Source organism: Leptodactylus fuscus, chromosome 2 (genome assembly GCF_031893055.1).
Source record: "Leptodactylus fuscus isolate aLepFus1 chromosome 2, aLepFus1.hap2, whole genome shotgun sequence".
NCBI lineage: Eukaryota > Metazoa > Chordata > Amphibia > Anura > Leptodactylidae > Leptodactylus > Leptodactylus fuscus.
The window spans coordinates 34,573,785-34,591,947 of NC_134266.1; the positions used below are offsets into that span (position 1 = coordinate 34,573,785).

The 18,163-nt window shown below is 43.1% G+C and overlaps 1 protein-coding gene across 1 annotated transcript in view; it reads right to left on the minus strand.

Moving 5' to 3' along the window:
• Window positions 1-18,163, minus strand: part of MAP3K15 (mitogen-activated protein kinase kinase kinase 15) — a 97,922-nt gene that overhangs the window by 67,691 nt on the left and 12,068 nt on the right. Inside the window, exons 2-3 of the mRNA XM_075263596.1 lie at window positions 3,783-3,922; window positions 3,259-3,282 (exon numbers count right to left, since the gene is read on the minus strand). Of these exons, the coding sequence (XP_075119697.1) occupies window positions 3,259-3,282; window positions 3,783-3,922 (164 nt within the window). The remainder of the gene's footprint in view (window positions 1-3,258; window positions 3,283-3,782; window positions 3,923-18,163) is intronic.

An 18,163-nucleotide genomic window follows, 5' to 3' on the forward strand; every position in this document is an offset into this window, starting at 1 on the left:
ACAAGTGACCATCTATTACGCATCAAACAAGGAAATAGTACGCGGCAGCAAATCCTCCTCGTACACATTAATACAGAAGCAGTGACAGCTAGAACGTCTTATTCTCACAGTGGACATACTGTACGTCAAACAAGTCAATCTCTCATCAGAAAATGGCATATTGCCTAATACATATCATATATAGAAATTACTAAAAGGGTTGTCCTAGACGTTAAGCAGCTGGGGTTTAGGATCCCGGACCTCTGTATCCTATACCGCTGCTCGGCGCCATATCCTGGAGGCCACGAAAGGTTGAGGATCCCTAGTGTCACCTGAAATGAACCCGCTGAGGGACTCTGACACACGTACACAATGTTATAATTCATAGCCAATCCTTAGGGAAGGTCATCATTATTACTCTAAATCAGTGGCGGTCCAATTCTCAGCACACTCCACGATCAGCTGCTTGGAGACATGGATTCCTTGACAGCTGTTGAAGGCTCTATCCTGTTCCTGAACGTTTGTCGCTTATTTTGCAATGCCTTGGCATCTCTGACTACTACAAATCCTAAACACTCTCCTTGTGAATACTATTTCTTGACCAATGCTAGGATCTTTCTACTGCACGGATTGAGAAAAAGTTTCCATTACATTCCCACATCCAATGTTGTCTACAAATAAATGGTCATTATTAGACTAAGGCTTCGGTCACACTTGCGTTGGTAGACTGTTCATGGACTTGAAATATGTGGAGCGTAAGGACCTCCAAGCAGAATCTTTGTCCCGACCAATTTCCAGCAGAAACCCAGCAGACCCCATTAAAGTCGGGTTTCCATTTTCCGGGTCCCCGAGCAGACCCAAAGGGCACTGAAAGATACGTGAAAGCCGACAGCCACTGTTAACTCAAACTGACTAATGGTGACCAGTGGAGCAGAACATCGTCCCCGATCCTGATGGAGAGCTGCAGGTTTATGTGCAGCAAAGTTTAACCATGGTACTGCGCCTTTAAGAGACTGTATTGCAACAATCAAGTTTCCTATGCCGCTACGTGTATTTATACTTCCTTCCTTCTTGCCCCTTTATTTTATATTACCTTCTCTGATTTCTCAAGTGCATATAACATTATCCAGCCAAAAGGGGCCCATAGTGCACTGGGTCATTGGTAAGTAAATCTGGGATCATCTTCCTCTAAAAGGTTGCTGAGTAATATGGGGGGGGGGGGTGATCTCAGCGAGCAGTGTTGGCACCTTTCTCTTCACCATGTGCACCATAAACTTCAAGTACAATTCAGAATGTGGCCATTTGCAAAAGTTTTAGGATGACTCAGTGATGGTTTGTTGTATTAGGGAGGGTAAGGAGCAAAGATACAGGGAGGTCCATCATTTTATGGGCTAATGTAAGACCATTCGTTCCTTAATGAGGGAAAAACAAAGGTAATGGCGGTAGAAGTTTAGGTTGTTCTAGATAGACAGGATATTGAGTTGGTAGAAAAGTATTTAGTATAATAAGCTTGTTCGGTGTATATTACCCGCCCTTATAGGTAATATACACTCATATTTAATATACTTTATTTAATACACACTAATACTCAATATATACCTATACTTCATACACACTCATACCTAATATTTACCGTATACAGAACCTCTATTTCTCTGTCACTATATGTTTTAGCTACACGTATATATAAAACATCAAAGTGATTTTAGGGAATGGGATGAATATGAACCTAATGAAAATGTATGCTCAATATATTATTTTACTTACATATGGTTAGAAGCCCATAGATATCCATTCCCTCTAATGATAACATTACATTGTACTATGGCCAACAATTGCTCCAGTTATGAAATGTATATCTCATGGCCAAGATCATGAATTAAAATAGACACTGTAGTAATATAGTCAGAGTGTAATGGAGGACTGACCCTGAGGCGCAGGCTGGCAGAGTGGACAGACAAGTCATGTAACTGGATGAATACAGCAACAGAATGACGTTCACGGCCAAGATTAGTAAAGTGACAGCTACCCCGAGACATGTAGTAGCTGTGACTTAAGGTGGTGTAACTAGAAATAGAACGATTAGTAAAACGAATAATAAATAAAACCGTATCAAGTACTATGTGGATTGTGTAATGGTATAGCACTATATTATTGTACCCACAAGAAAAGACAACAAAGACCACCAATGATTTATCTTTTCAATATGTCAGTAGGCAACCTTGAGAGCCTAAAGGAACCGTCTGGTGAATCAGCATTTCCTAAGTGTTGAGAGGGATGAGGAAATGGAGATGAGAGGATCAGGAGTGGCGAAGAGTCCATAGAAGTCAGCATGAAAAGTGTGCCTTTAAAAAAGCTGAACCACGGGACAAGCGATTTGATCATCAATGCCAGAGACTTTTATTGACTCCAAACAAACATAAGAGTATGTTCACACAGTGGTCTCTGCCTCCCAGTGAACACATGTCAGAAATTTGGTGCAGATTTGGAGGTGGAATCTGCATCATAATCGGCGCCAAATTACAACATGTGAACATACCCTAAGGTTTGATTACATTGAAAACCAAGGACTCTTAGAAAATTCATTGGCAGATCAAGAGGAGACCTGGCCCCACCATCTGTAGTGGATGTCCATGCCAAAACTAAAACTACTGCTCAACTTAAATGGAGTCTGGAAGAAGATTGGTGCGACACTAATGACAACATCATGCAAAGTTGCTTCTAGATTTTCCAAAGATGTCTTTCTGATTCTGCATTGCAGCATCGTCTTCATGATGTTTTATTCTTAAGCTGAAAATGGCTTTAGGGTTGATTCTTCTTCTGCCGGGGCTTCGCTCTCTGCTTTAGATATTCGCACCCTAACTGCACCTCAGCTCTGCCCCCATTGCTTGAATGCCATTTGCCACTTTGCGAGTTACATGAGGTTCACACTAGCGTTCGGGTTTCTGTTCTTTAGGTCCACTTGAGGACACGAAAAAACAGAAGCCTTATCTGCTTAAAAAGGGATTATCTGTGGACCCCATAGACTGTAATGGGGTCCGCCAGGACTCTGCCTGAGAAAAGGCCAGCTTATAAGCAGAAAACTGTCCAGACCTCACTAACAATGGGAAACTTTCTGGTTAGACTCTCCTCACAGGTGGAGAAGAAAAGCTGAACACATATCTTCTATGAAATTGGGGAATTCATCATTTCATATTATTATGATATTTATCATACTTGTCCCTTCCAATAAAGAGATAAAAATACTATACAGAAATATAAAAATAGGTTTATACTCACGGTGTTCTTTTGAGCCACCATATCCTAAAAAGGGAAACAGAATAATTCAGACAACTGGTAGCCAATACAGACAACTTAAAGGAGGTATTCAATTTTTTTTTATTTTTAAAGTAGGCCGACAATTTTAGATTGTTGAGGGTCTAACTCTGGGCAGCCCGCTGATCAGCTGTGTGAAGAGGGGCCGACACTCATACAAATGCCATGGCCATTTCATTGCTTACACTGGGTGCGGAGGTTGCCCCTGCGGATAAATCAATATCAGATTTGTGACCACCCAACTCCTGGCACCCCCATGATCAATTAATGGTACGGCCCTTCAGAAGCAAGCACAGCGCTGTACATGGTGCTGTGGCTATATGTGGTACTGCAGCTCAGTCTTAGTCACTGGGGCTGGGCTGCAGTGAATACCATAAGGCACAGAGACTACAAAATTTACACAGAGCAACAACTTTCTTTCTTAAAAATAAAAACAGATTTAGATTCTACTCTGGGATAAAAATGCACAAAACAATGATTGTTTTTACCTTCAGGGACAATGAAGTATCAGGGTCTGTATCGTGATAGATTATAACATTGTTTGCCATATCGAAACTTTCTCGTACCCCGAGGTGGTAGAAAAGAGAAGGCTGTCTACCGACATCACTCATGTCCACTACTGCAACATCTGAAACAGGAAAAGGAATAATAATAATAATAATGATAATAATCAGACGGTTTCCATTGCCTTTAATACTATAGTCATATGTTATGAGACACATCGTAAATCTATTGTTAAAAATTATTTGGCCAATCCTTCAGATTTCAGACAAATTCAGCAGCGTGTTCCCCTGCGACGACTGTGGTGTGTTTTGCAGTGGCACACCCGCAGGAATTACTGTGGATGAAACCCACAGCCCACTTCACATTTAGCCTTAGTGCAATTTTTCGGGCAGCCAATCTGCCTGATCTGCTGCTAAAAGCATTCAGTGATCGGCTTTACAGCAGCCACATGGATAAAGGGGACCCTTACACCGGGTTTTGGTTTTTACTTTTAGTCTGACCTGTGCACATAGGGGGCTATCTTAAAGGGGTTGACCCATCACAAGGATCCTATCTATACTGCTTGATAATGTGGATGTAAGACTTTTCCTAAATACATTGCCTGGAGGGGGGGGGGGCAGTTTACCCTTTGGGGGGGAAGGGACCACCAATACAGACTGTGCCAGCATCTACATTCCCCGTTATCCGCCTCTCTATTACAGAGGATGCCGTGGAGTGTAGACGCCGACACAGATGCCTGCAACATCGCTATGCTCCTGCCCTGCATGAAGCCAGCAGCGGCAGGAGCGATGCTGCTATTCCAAAGGGGGGGGGGGGGGATGGGGGGGTGGCGGAGGAGCAGAATTACAGGAGCTCCTGCCGCTGCTGGCTTCATGCAGGGCAGAGAGCATAGCGATGTTGCAGGCATCTGTCCCGGCGTCTACACTACCCGGCATCCGCTTCTCTATTACAGCGGATGCCGGGTCTGTATTCGCATTGTGAGCGTGCACGCAGGGCCAGCGGCATCTCGCCGCTGGCTTTGCATATGTAACCCCGCCCACCAATGACGTAACAAAGCAGGAAGACAGAAGATTTCACTGCAACGAAGACTGGTGAGTATGCGACGTGGGACAACCCCTTTAAGCTGCGACCATCACTTACTATAAATGGTGGATCATGTATGTGTTACCCTTCATACACATCTACGTTTGGCATTCTGTTTGGGGAATCTGTATTGGGACCCCCCGAACGGAATACCGAACGCAACTGCAAGCGGTGTGCAGTGAAAGCACAAGGACCCCATAGACTATAATGGGGTCCGTGTGCTGCTCGCACAAATCATGCATACAGAAAAGTAGATAGTGAACTACTTTCCTGTCCGCATGATCCCTGCGGAGATCTGGCGGCAAACACACAGACTCCATTATAGTCTATGGGGTCCGTGTGCTTTACTGCACACCGCTTGCAGTTGCGTTCTGTATTCCATCCTCATGCGGACTCCCGAAGACAGTATATCAACACAGATGTGAACGAGGCCTTACCTTTCAGTGTAATCCTAATCAAATGAATGCTGAAAAGTGATTTCTATAGAACGGGAAATTACAGTCTATTATTGACCTCAATGGCCAAAGTGAAACTGCAAACTGTGTTTAAAATTATACAGAGACACAGAAAACTAAAAATATCACCAAATTCTTGAAAATGGTGCTTAATATAACTACATGATTTATACAATAGGCCATTCTCTGATAACACATTCCCTTTAAAAGAACAGTACTAGGAAATGCCTAAAGATCTGATCCTACAGAAAGCTGCATGTATGACGGTGTTGGATAACTGTAAGCTTTTATTTTATTCTAGAGTTCATAGATCCTTATAAATAGATACACTTCCTCTGAGAAAAGAAGTCAAAAATTCTTCCCAACAAATCTCGCAGACAGCCTGGGAATTGTTCTGATGCAGAAGAATGTTAACTGGGGCTGAGCGGTGGCGCTTACAACACGGACACTAACATCTGTACACGACATAGTCTGGGGAATAAATATCACAACCACATTAAAGGGCTTGTTTGGCCCCAAATACTGATAACCTAGCCACAGGCCAGCTCATGAGTATGTGATTTGTAGATGTCCAACACCTGGACCCCGCACAGATCAGCTGTTCCAAGGAAGCTGCTAATGGATGGGGAGTGCGCTGCGCAGGCTGCTCCTATTTAAGAAACATAAACAGTGCTGCAATTCCGCAGAACTATGAGGAGGACAGGGGTGCGGTGCCAGTCCTATTACTTCAATAGGGGTGGTGCTGCACGGGGAGGTCTTGTGTCGGACCCCCACAGATCACATACTGATGACATACTTTTTCCTTCTAAGTCAGGAGCCTATCAGAGGCCTTGCAGGAGACAAGCCTCCAGTATTGGGGGTGGATCCGATGCGCTGATTGGTTGGGTCCATGTGACTTCATCCCTCAGGGCGGGGCTATGGCTCGTAAGTTCATTATAAAAGGAGATGCACTTTCACAGTCCTTGGCGTCCATCATACTCTGAGTACCGGCGTCCGCCACCAGGAATTGCGGTTTAACCTGTGGTCAAAATACCACTGAATCGCGGTGTAACCACAGCTATTCCCTCACTGGGACTTTGGAGGCCACGTCCATGTGTATGAATGTTTGAACCATCATCTCACATGGTTTTGTTGCTGCCATACTAGGTGATAATCAGCTGGTATTCTACGTATTGCTATGCTGATTTATACGGGTTTCTCTATACTTATGCAGCAATTTCATTCTGAAGCCACATTGGTGCCTGTAAGACACTATCTATAGTTCCCCCCCCTATAGCTAATTTAGGATTATTTAAGAGAGTGGCCCTGACGCTATTCCTTTTTTAATCTACCTTTTTGTGCAGTATTTTACTGATGTTATTAAAGGTTATGCTTTACTTTTTTCATGTTATTTTGGATTTTCAGTACCAAGAGTCCGGAGGAGTTCTCCACTGTAGCCAAGAGATGAGGACCCCCACCCACTACCCCAGAATACCCTAACGGCCTATATAACAACAGGCTTTCTAAAATGGACAACCCCATTAACATTAATAATAATTTTAACAAACATCTGCAAAATTTTCTGCAAGTCCTCTCTCCCCTTATCAGTTCCCAACATGAACATTTCCCCTCCCACAAACATCTACCAGCTTCCTTCCCCATTGCCATCATAGATGACTATGTTACATAATCTTTCATGTCCCCGCAACATTTCTTACTCGTTGTACATGCAATGGACTGCTGTGTGTATCCGTCCTGTGCATATAGTATATTGGTAGATTAGGAGAACCTACTACAGGGGTAGGCAACCTTTTATGTATGGTGATTTCCAACAGAAACTGCAACCGAGTTTCCAGAGACTCCGATACAGATGTGAATAGGGCTTTAGAAGATTCTATTGCAGGTAAAAAAAAATAAATTGATATAATAGCACAACATGCTGAGTGCCAGAATGCCAGGACACCTATACATGTGATGCCCCATTGTTACCCCATGTACACATTATGGTTCCAGGGGTCATAGGTGTCAGACCCATGCAGATCTAATATTGATGACCTAGCCGAAAGATAGGCTACAAATATTAAAAAGGATAATCCCTTAAAGGGGTATTCCCATGTACAAAATTATTTGTAAATTTGTAGATAAATTAAAAGTTAAACATTTTTGCAAATATAAGTCATTAAACATTTTGCAGAGTTTTAAAGATTTTCTCTAAATATTTTGTGGTCGCAGTCTGTTGTTTTGATCGTTTGCCATGAATTCAGGAACTTTCTAAGGTCAGAAAATCAGCCATGATTTCCTTATTGCGGCCGGGATACCTTCTGATACATGTAGTGTCCCTGCCTGATATCCCAGGTACAATAAGAAAATCATGGCTGGCTTCCTGACAAGTCCCAGACCATAGAAAGTTTCTGCATTAGTGGTTGTATCCATGGCAAACGATCAAGATAACAGACTGTCACCACTAAGATGGTTAGAGGAAATCTTTAAAACGCTGCAGAATTTTTAATTACTTATATTTGCAAAACTGTTTAACTTTTAATTATCTACAAATATAGATATGATTATGAACATGGGAATATCCCTTTAAGAGAAAAAGAGGCCATGTGACGTAAATTTCACAACTGAATTGCATCATGAATTACCACAAATTCTCAGCATCCTTTAGGCTGGTCTTACACGACCGTAGTTTAAGTCCGCAAATGGTCCGCAATTGAGGGTTTTCAATTGCGGACCATTTGCGGACACATTATACTCAATGCGGCCTCTTACACCACCGGATATTTTATCCGTGGTGTGCCAGGCCGCAACCGAGGTCCGCACTTTTTAGAACATGTCCGTAATGGCCGCAATTCACAGCACTGCACGGACTCGCCCATAGAGCTCTATGGGCGAGTGCGGCATGTCACAGACATCTGCGGAGTGTAAGCTGATGATCAGCAACTAGTGTTGCTGATCAGCAACTTGCGGACCGTAAAAGCATTACGGTCGTGTAAGACCAGCCTTAAGAAGTCAAGGAACTACGCTCTGACTATCTCCCTGGCTGCGACCATTTGCTATTTATAAGTGCTTGTCCATCTATCACTTATTTCTCCTGACTACCCCACAGCTATATACACTTGCCTGAGCTCACACGTAGGCACATTATTTTGGATTCACGTGGTATGAATCCAAGATACGGCACGCATGGGCCATATGGGTCAGTACGGCATCTCCCTGCACATGAGTTGTACCGAGTCACAAGAAGTTTTGTTTTACTTTGATACATTGTATGAGAAAAAAATAAATGCTCATGTGCTGTATTATGATGTTGTCCTACACTATGAGAATCTCCTATATAGCAGTATACACAGCGCCTACAGTATGTGCCTAATGTGGATCTGTATGTATTGTGCATTGCATAGTAAAAGCATACAGATGTGCAACACGTCACTAGATTTCCAAGAAACCCTGTGCCGGGCTGACCATGGAGTCTCAGACGTTTCCATGAACTTAAGCTAATAATATAAGCTCCTTCATGTACATTTTCAGCAACTTTAGCCCAAGTAAGATTTCACCCTGACATCTGACAAGCTCAGACATGCCTTTCTATAAGACACAGAGCGCAGTATATACACCCACACAAAGCGTCCCTCAGGAGAAACCTCTTTACATTGTGCCTAACAGCCAGGAAAAAGAGCAACGAACTAGAAATGCAGAATAGTATAACAAGAGAATTTACAATCCATAATATTCAGGTTTCTCACAAGTGCACATACACGTATACATAAAGAAAAGTTGTTCTTATACTAGGTTGTGAAATATTATAATGCAGACAACTTATATAGAAATGCCCTACAGCGTGGGATTGTTCCTGGCTGCAAATACGAGGAAATAAATGTCTGCATGTGCCATAAGTCCTGGGGAAAAGGAACTCAATCTGGAACATAATGTAAAGGGTTAATCAAGTCCAGTCTGAAGATGCCGAGGATCGCGCCATACTCGGAGTCTTTGGTTTCTCTGTGATGAACCAATGGTTTTTATCTTGACTCCTCGAAATTCTACTCCCCTTTGCACAATCTGAATGGCGGTTTATACAGCAGAATGTGCGCGATGGTTGTAATATTTTATAAGCCCATATAATATAATTCGAAGAATAATTGACACAACAGGACAATTCAGGAAGGGGATTTAGGTGCAAGAGGGAGTGTTCACCTGCTAAGGACAGAGATCACACAGCGGGGGTAAGCCTGGGCAGGGTCAGAAGTGGAATGTATTAAAGGCTGGAGAGTATTGGAACAGATCCCAAAGTTACCAGGTTTGAGACAACACGAGCGCCATGCAGTGGACACAAAGGATCTCTTGAATCCAATCCCGTGTTGTGGGAGCAGAGGAGCTCTTCTATAACCTGGGAATAGCCCTGCGGGCTACAAACACCATAAAACCAATGAAGGATTGGAGTTGTTTATTAAGTTTGCGGGGAAAAATGGAGAGTAACAGAATGGCAGGTGCGTCATCCAATTAGATTCCAGTAAGGAGGCGTTCATACTTGCACCCGTGTCCGCCAGCCGGGTTTTATTATTATTTTTTTTTTTTTTTAAATGCAGATTGTGAGTCTCATATAGGGATAACAATGTACATTTTTTCCCCCTTCTTATCAGTATGTCTTTGTAGAATTGGAGGGGATCCATGCAAACACAGGGAGAACATACAAACTCTTTGCAGATGTTGTTCCTGGTGGGATTTGAACCCAGGACTCCAGCGCTGCAAGGCCCAGTGTCAGATGATGGTGCTGTTAGTTTCGGCTCTGATATCTCCCCACTGTCAGAAGGGAGGGCCTTAGTGCTCAGGGTCATCGCTGAGATATGAGGAACAACCTCTTCCATAGCCTTGTAATGTCATGAGACGTTCCGCATATCCTAGCAATGACCCTGGGCAGTAAGGCCTCATTCACATCAGTGTTTGTATTCCGCCCGGGGGAATCCGTATGAGGAACCCCCCGAACGGAATACCGAACGCAACTGCAAACAGTGTGCCAGTGAAAGCACACGGACCCCATAGACTATAATGGGGTCTGTGTGCTTGCCGCCAGATCTCTACAGGGATCATGTGGACAGGAAACTAGTTCACTATCTACTTTCCCGTCTGCATGATTCGTGCAAGCAGCGCGCGGCAAGCACACGGACCTCATTATACAGCGCTTGCATTTGGAATTCTGTTCGGGGGGGGGGGGGGGGGGTCCCCATGCGGACTCTCCAAACGTAATACCGAACGCAGATGTGAACCAAGCATTAGGCCTGTGCTTCTGACAGTGGAGGGATATCGGTACCAAAACTAACAACACTGATATCTCTGCAACCATAGAGCATACCGGCAAAGCTGACAGTGCACTGAATCAGCTTTGTAGCAGTATATAATACCGCCGATCTGCGAGGACATAGAAAATCCTATTTAAAGACAAAGCAAAGCAATGGTGGGAAATTGTATAATATCATAAAATAAGCCATACACAAGCCAAAAGTGTGAAGAGCAGCTCAAGAGGGGGAAAGGTCTTAATTTCTGGTGCAAATACAAATGTGTGCAAAAAATTGTGGGAAAGTTTATGAAGACTGACTTTTTTTCACATATAAAAAATATTTAGGTTTTTGAGAGGATTATCAAAGTCAAAAAACAAAGAAATATTTTCCAACAATTCTTCATTCCAAAAATAAGGGTTGTGGGGAGAAATGGGGGAGGGAAAGGGAAGGAAAAAGGGGAAGGGAAGTGAAACCAAAACACGTCAAACAACTAAGACTTGTCTCTGCTACAAGTAAGCACAAAATGAGTAGAAACTAAATGTGCAACAAGTCACCTATAATATCCATACCCCGGAGAACAATATAATTCCCAGTCTCACTGCCATCTAAAGACATTCCAAATATCCCATAAGCATCATCTGGACCATACAGTTTTTTCTAGAGCATTTATATAATCCATTTCTCTTAACGTGTTGGTCTGTGCTCCACTCAAGTCTTTGCAATGTTTCCCATACAACACTCATCATTTTTAGAAGACTTCCTCATAAATCTGGTGCACCCTCCTCCGGGCTGTGTTCCAGCTTGTAGGGATCATATACGCAACGTTGAGCCTTAGCCTAAGTGAACACAAATCTGGACCTACCCCGACACACTTCCCTTCCAGGTAAGTAACAAGGACAATGCAAAAGTGATGGAGAACAATTATTGCACAAAAAAAAACAACTCATAAAATGCGGAATTCACACAGAGTACCGTATATACTCGAGTATAAGCCGAATTTTTCAGCAGTTTTTGTGCTGAAAAAGTCCCCCTTGGCTTATACTCGAGTCTAGCAAAAAAAAAAAAAAAAAAAACTATTATTTTTTTTTTGGGAGGGGTGGGGGGGGGGTCTATGACCAGCCGCAATAGTAATGTATAGAATCTCCCATAAAATAGTGGAAAAAAAGCAGCTTTAAAGAATTATAAGAAAAAAAATAAAATAAAAGTTGTAAATCCCTCCTTTCCCTAGAATACATATAAAAGTAGAAAATGACTGTGAAACACAAACACATTAGGTATCCCTGTGTCTGACAGTGCCCGGTCTACTGAATATAGGGGATCTGCAGTGCTCCTGTTCCGTCAGGAAGGGGTTAATAGGAGCACTGCAGATCCCCTATATTCACCCAGACTGAATTACAAGTGGGGGAAGAAAAAACCTCCAGTCCTCAAGCTCAGGGAAGGGGCAGACAGACAACCAAAACACCCCCTCCCCTTCCCCAGCATCTACTGCACCCAAAAACTCCGACCATTTTAATTTTGGAAATTTTCCAGTAGCTGCTGCATTTCCCCCCCTCGGCTTATACTCGCGTCAATAAGTTTTCCCAGTTTTTGTGGTAAAATTAGGGGAGGGGTCGGCTTATATTCGGGTTGGCTTATACTCGAGTATATACGGTATATCCAAACCACATGCAGCCACCTGAGTTCACCCCAAAATTGGTTGTTCTTTCTGTATTAAAAAACCCCCAAAACCATCATAACCAGAATCATGCCACTTGTCATAGCCAACCATCAATGCATCAGCCTATACACAATGCTATCCATTATATCTGTCAGTGACAGAGTGACCAATGTTAGGACTGAACCTGCGGCGTTGCTTTGATCATGGCTGTGCACTTTCCTAAGGAAACAGTTCTGGGAAATGTAACTAGATCTGCTTCACTGGAATACCACAAGTTCAGTAATGTAGGTGGCATTTTCCACTGCTTATGTTCTTCCCAGAAATGTCAAAGGGGAAGAGTCACATATAAAAATTGTAACATAAAAAAGCAACTTGGAGTCTACTGTAGTCACACATTCCTCCTAATAGCGTTGTTTTGGTAACATATATGGATTTCTCCAACCCTCATTCAGGTGAGAACAGCATTTGCTGACATTTGTGTAACAAATCTGATGAATATAAATGTGTCATTGCCTGAACTTACCCCTAAAAAAATGCCCAAGCTGGAAATGCCATAAAATGTAATAAAACAAACTCTACCTGTTCAATCACCCACTAAGCTCCGGAGGTCCCTGTTGGTGTCTACGGGTGATGTCCCATAAGCGGATACCTGATCACTACAGCCAATTGCTAGCCTCGGCAGTCATGTGCCAGCGACTGCCTGTCATGTTGGCATGTACAGAACATAGTCACCTGTATGAGGGTACAGTACTGGCTCCAGAGGCATAGCTATAAAGGGGTGCAGCAGTAGCCCCCAAAAGGTCTCTCCGCCACATAAGAGATCTCTCTATCCTAAATGGCCCAAGGAAGGAATGGGTACCCAATACAAATTTTGCACTGGGGCCCAAATTACACCTGTGTCAAGTCCGAATGACAAGGGTGGCCAATGGTTGCACAAGTAAGGCTTGGTTCACATCTGCGTTTGGTAATCAGTTCAGAGTGTCTGCATGGGGACCCCCAGCCCCGATGAATGCATTGGCTAGTGGAGAGCTTATGAAAGCACACAGACCCCATAGACTATAATGGGGTCCGTGTGCTTTTGCACGCGACATGAGGACAGAAAAGTACTTCATGATTCATGTCCACATGACTCGTGCAAACAGTGTGCAGAATGCACACGGACCCCATTATAGTCGATGGCGTCCATGTGCTCTCATAAGCTCACCGCTTGTCAATGTGTTCGGTATTCTGTTCAGAGGGATCCCCATGTGGACTCCCCGAACGGATTACCAAACACAGATGTGGACCAGGCCTAACAACGCAGTGTCATGTGTGTCATTGACCTTACCATAAATAGCACAGATCACTGAAGGCCGACACCATTAATAACCAGCATCCTAATAATGAAAAATATTACAATGCTGGTTAAACCAAGGGCTTAACTTAAGCCATCCCATCACCCTGATTTCACTATTACATAACCAAGTCTCCGTCTCCCTGCTGAACTATTTACTTAGTGAGTTGGTGCTGTGAAATGAAGCTTAGCGAAATATTCATTCAGGAATTTCATGTTGGTTTTTACCCCGTGGTGTCACAGTTAGCTGCGAGACGGATTTAGCTTCGGTATTATTGTTGACTGATTGCTTCCCATTTCCTGTGCCGGTAGATGTTATAGTCAGTGCACCCCCTCCCAATCATACAGGGGACGTGTAAAGATTTGAGAGCCTCAATGGTCGTCCGTGGGTCACTTAATAGGCGGCTTTTCTATAGAAATATAGGAGAATACTATCGAAACCAAATCTTTATTGCTCTAATGGACACAATAAAAAACAAGTAGGTTTGCAAATGGCCGCACTAAGGCCTCATTCATATCAGTATTTGGTTACACCAAGACCAGGGGTGGATCCTAAATTTTTTTTTGTCTTGTTCGACAAAGAGAGCATGACTTAAAGGGGTTATGCCGCAAACACTAATTACCTTTATCCATAGGATATATTACCGATTGGTAGGGGTCTGACCACTGAGACCCCCATTAATCCCAAGTATAGGAAGGACCTACTCCATTCATATCAAAGGGAGCATCGAAACTAGTCGAGCACTCCCAATGAAATGAATGAAGATGGGGCACGTCTGCGTCCACCAAAACATTCTCTATGGGAGAGCTAAAGTACCCTCTATTCTCAAAATTGGTGGGGGTCCTAGCGATCAGACCTCCACCAATCAGCAAAGCAAACTAAACACTGACAGCTTACCACTACTTACGCCGCAAGATCTCCAGGATAAGAGATGATTTTTTTTTTGATTTTTTTTTTAATGGCTTTTGTATTGTTTTTATTTGCTGCAGTTTTTTTGCAGGTGTTATTTTGTGATCATTAAGACTGCGTATAATTACACCTCCATTGTTTTACTGTACATAGGTCTAAAATCTATTGTAAGTTATTAAGACCTTACATAAGCAGATTCTGACAGATTTTAGAAAAAAAAAAAAAAAAAAAGAAGCAATAATTATCTTCATGTTTTGTATACATATCGCCCAAGTAGGACGTGTGTGTGTAGGAGAAACACTGGAGATTTACAAGGTGCAGCAGTGTACACCTGGGCCTCAAGGTATGTCCAGGATATGTAACGCCTTCTTTAATATGAAAATAAATTAAAATGTAAGAACAGTGAAAATATTCAAGTCCCGCACACCAGAATTTTGCCCCAAAATTCTGAGTTTAATTTGTGCAAAAACTTTTTGCAACAATTTTGCATTTTCACCCCACTCACAATACAGCTGAATATTACAGGGGTGTAGTTATCCTGTCTGGCTGTCTGAACACCAAGTTGCAAAATTTGTCCCAATCTTACTCCAGTAAGGGGATGGTCTATACAATGGAGTAACAGCTCAAAATAGAAGTTTTAGAGTAAGTTCACATGGAAGCCGCCTCAGGTTCCAGTCCAAAATACGGGTAGCCACGACTGAATTCCAGCGCACTGCACCGGCATCCAGTCGCGCACTCCGCTCCGGATTAGGCCCAATGAATGGACCTAGTTGGGAGGAGGGAGTGTCTTCAGGCCGAATTGCAAGGCGAAACGACCTGAAGAATGAGCATGTCGAACAAACTGGCTCCCGTATAAAAGACCTGACCGGCTAACATTGATTTCAATGGGAGCCATGTTTTTGGTCAGGATTTTGAGGCGGAAATAACAGTGAGCGCCCTCTATTGGTTTGCAACACTGAGGCAGCAGCTGACTTCCTAATTACATCATGGAAGACACACCTGCATATTCTTCCCATGGTCCCTTGCGAAGTGGAGTGCTAAAGGCTTAATAAGTCTCCACACACCTATATGGTGGTCTCTCCCCAAGGAGTGACAATATCCCCTTGACAAAAATCTCTGTGTGAACTTACCCTTAGACCAGTGGTTCTTAACCTTGTTTGAGGTACCGAAGCCACCAGTTTCATATGCACATTCACCGAATCCTTCTTTAATGATAAGTCAAGTATGATTTTTTTTCAAAATTCAAGACATAGGTATATGGTTTTTTTACTGGTACACAAAATGAACTGTGCATAGGGCCTAGCGTTCGATCGAACCCCGGTTAAGAACCACTGCCTTAGACTCATAAGATGTGGCAGATTTATTACACACGGGGCAGATTTATTAAGACTGGTATTTTGCATAATAGAGGCCCCGAATGGCATAAGTGTGGTGTGAATTATCAGGAGGCCTCTTAATAAATCGGGTGCTCGCCTGTACACAATGGAAGTCTTTGCTATTCCAGAACTAGCAAACTGTTGTGAGTTATAAAGATGTTGGGCCAAGACGTCCTCAGCTCGGCCACGCTCTGCCCTGCTCCTCCTATATTCGTGGAAAGTGGCGAGCAAGGTGTAGAACTGGGGATGTGGTGCAAAAAAACCATAATAAATCCACCCCCCCCCCCCCCCCCTTTTGTAACAGAACAAGTAAAAGGGAGTGACGTGCAGAGCAAGCCAGGCTGGACAGGTCTCTCCCAATGATAGAAGACAGTGTTCATGCTTTATGTACACGTTTTTTTTTGTCTTCAAGTGTATATCGGTGCTTCGGTGAACAATTTTGTACATGGAAATAAAACAGACACGATAAAAACGTGCAGGATTAGAGAATGAAAACAGCAAAGGAAGAATGCACTGTGTCACCTAAATTTGTGCCAGGGTTGCTTCATCCACTCTAATCCAGGCTGTAAAAAGGGCATCTAGTCCAATGATTTATTTTGGGCAAAGAGTTTACTGGCTGAACAAATCCCATCTTTAAATAAAATATGATATTCTACTCAATGACTGCTGTGAAGAAATCTCAAATGATCAAAACCAGCTCTAAGGCTGCATTCACACATGCAGTTTTGAAGCAGTCTTTATAGCCAAGTTGCAAAATTTGTATTCATAAAGAAGGAAAAAATGAATTGTCTGATGAAATATATCGCACGTTATTGGATGATGTGTCTAGCAATGAGGATAAGATAGAGATAGATAGATAGATAGATAGATAGATAGATAGATAGATAGATAAAATATAGAGAAGATTGTGGTGTGTTCCACAAATATTGTACAAGGATGGAGGGTGGGAGTGCAGACCGTCATATACAGGAGCGTGGTGCATGCATGTCCTTATAATATGTGGCCAAAGGGGCTCTTTATGGCAACGTCAAGGGTTTGCTATGTGCAGAGGTTAAGCCAAGACAGCAATAAACAGCATGTTTCACCTACAGTCCGCCATGTGGTGGCATATATGGGGTATTTATACAATTGGGAGCCATATTAAAGGGGGGTGTTATACAGTAGAGGCCAAATTAAGGGAAACATTATACAGTAGAGGCCATATTAAGGGGACTTTATACTGTGGGAGCCATATAAAGAGGGACATCGAGGGGGCATTGTACTGTAGGGAGCACAAGGAGGCGCGATACCATGTCGGGACCATTAAAGGAGCACTCTACTCTGCTGGTAGCGATATAAAGCTTTAGAAGCGGGGTCATACCTAAGCAGTCAGATACAGCGTCATAGAGGAAAAACAACGGTGCTCACAGTCACATGGCTACCATAGTAGCAAGTAAGAAGTGAATCGAAATCTGGCCAGGTCACAGGAGTGTCAAACAGATAGTGTAAGGAGTCAACTGCAGGGTCAAATCCAAGTAATGTAAGACCCTGGAGGTGCGACCTGTATTGTGCTGTTTGTTGCTGTTTCCTAGGTCAGGAGAACAGATGGCTATTGTTACAGAACAAAATGACAGGAGATGACAATTTCCCACACCCATATAGATGGAATCTATACTTTCCTGCTATGAAGCCCATCCTTCTAGTACATGTTATTGGTTGGGGGGTCTCAGGAAATCTATAGGCGCTGCCCTGAGCATCACATTGCAGGGTCAGCCAAGCACTGAGTATTGAAGCCTCCAGCCAGGTTATTTAGGTGGCGGATCAGGTTCTGCTTCAGCTCTATCCTGCACTACTAAGGTAACATCACTATATCACTGACCACATCTCTGCTTCATCACTAAGCGGTCACAGCTCTGCTACATCCAATCGAACTCTGCCAACCCACACTGCTATACACCACCGCTGTCTATGTCCCTCCAGGTGTCACCGAATCTATCAGACAATGATCTACTACAGCGATGGATCTAACACACACAGTGTGAACATAAATCTGAGAAGTGACAATGCTCTGGGGTGTACACTTTCTTGTCCACGTCAATAAACATACAATAAAAGTGAATGATAAAGTCTATGTAGAAAAAATTAGGAAGGGCACTCACCCACATCCAAGCTCGTCTTCATAAAATACTTCTTTTATTAAGGTAACAGATTTCTTTAAAATCAAGTAGTGCAGGGAGGGAATAGAGCATATCAGGCAAGTAGGCAACAGCCGTTTCGCGCAACTGTGTGCGCTTTCTCAAGCCTCAGAATGCAAGTC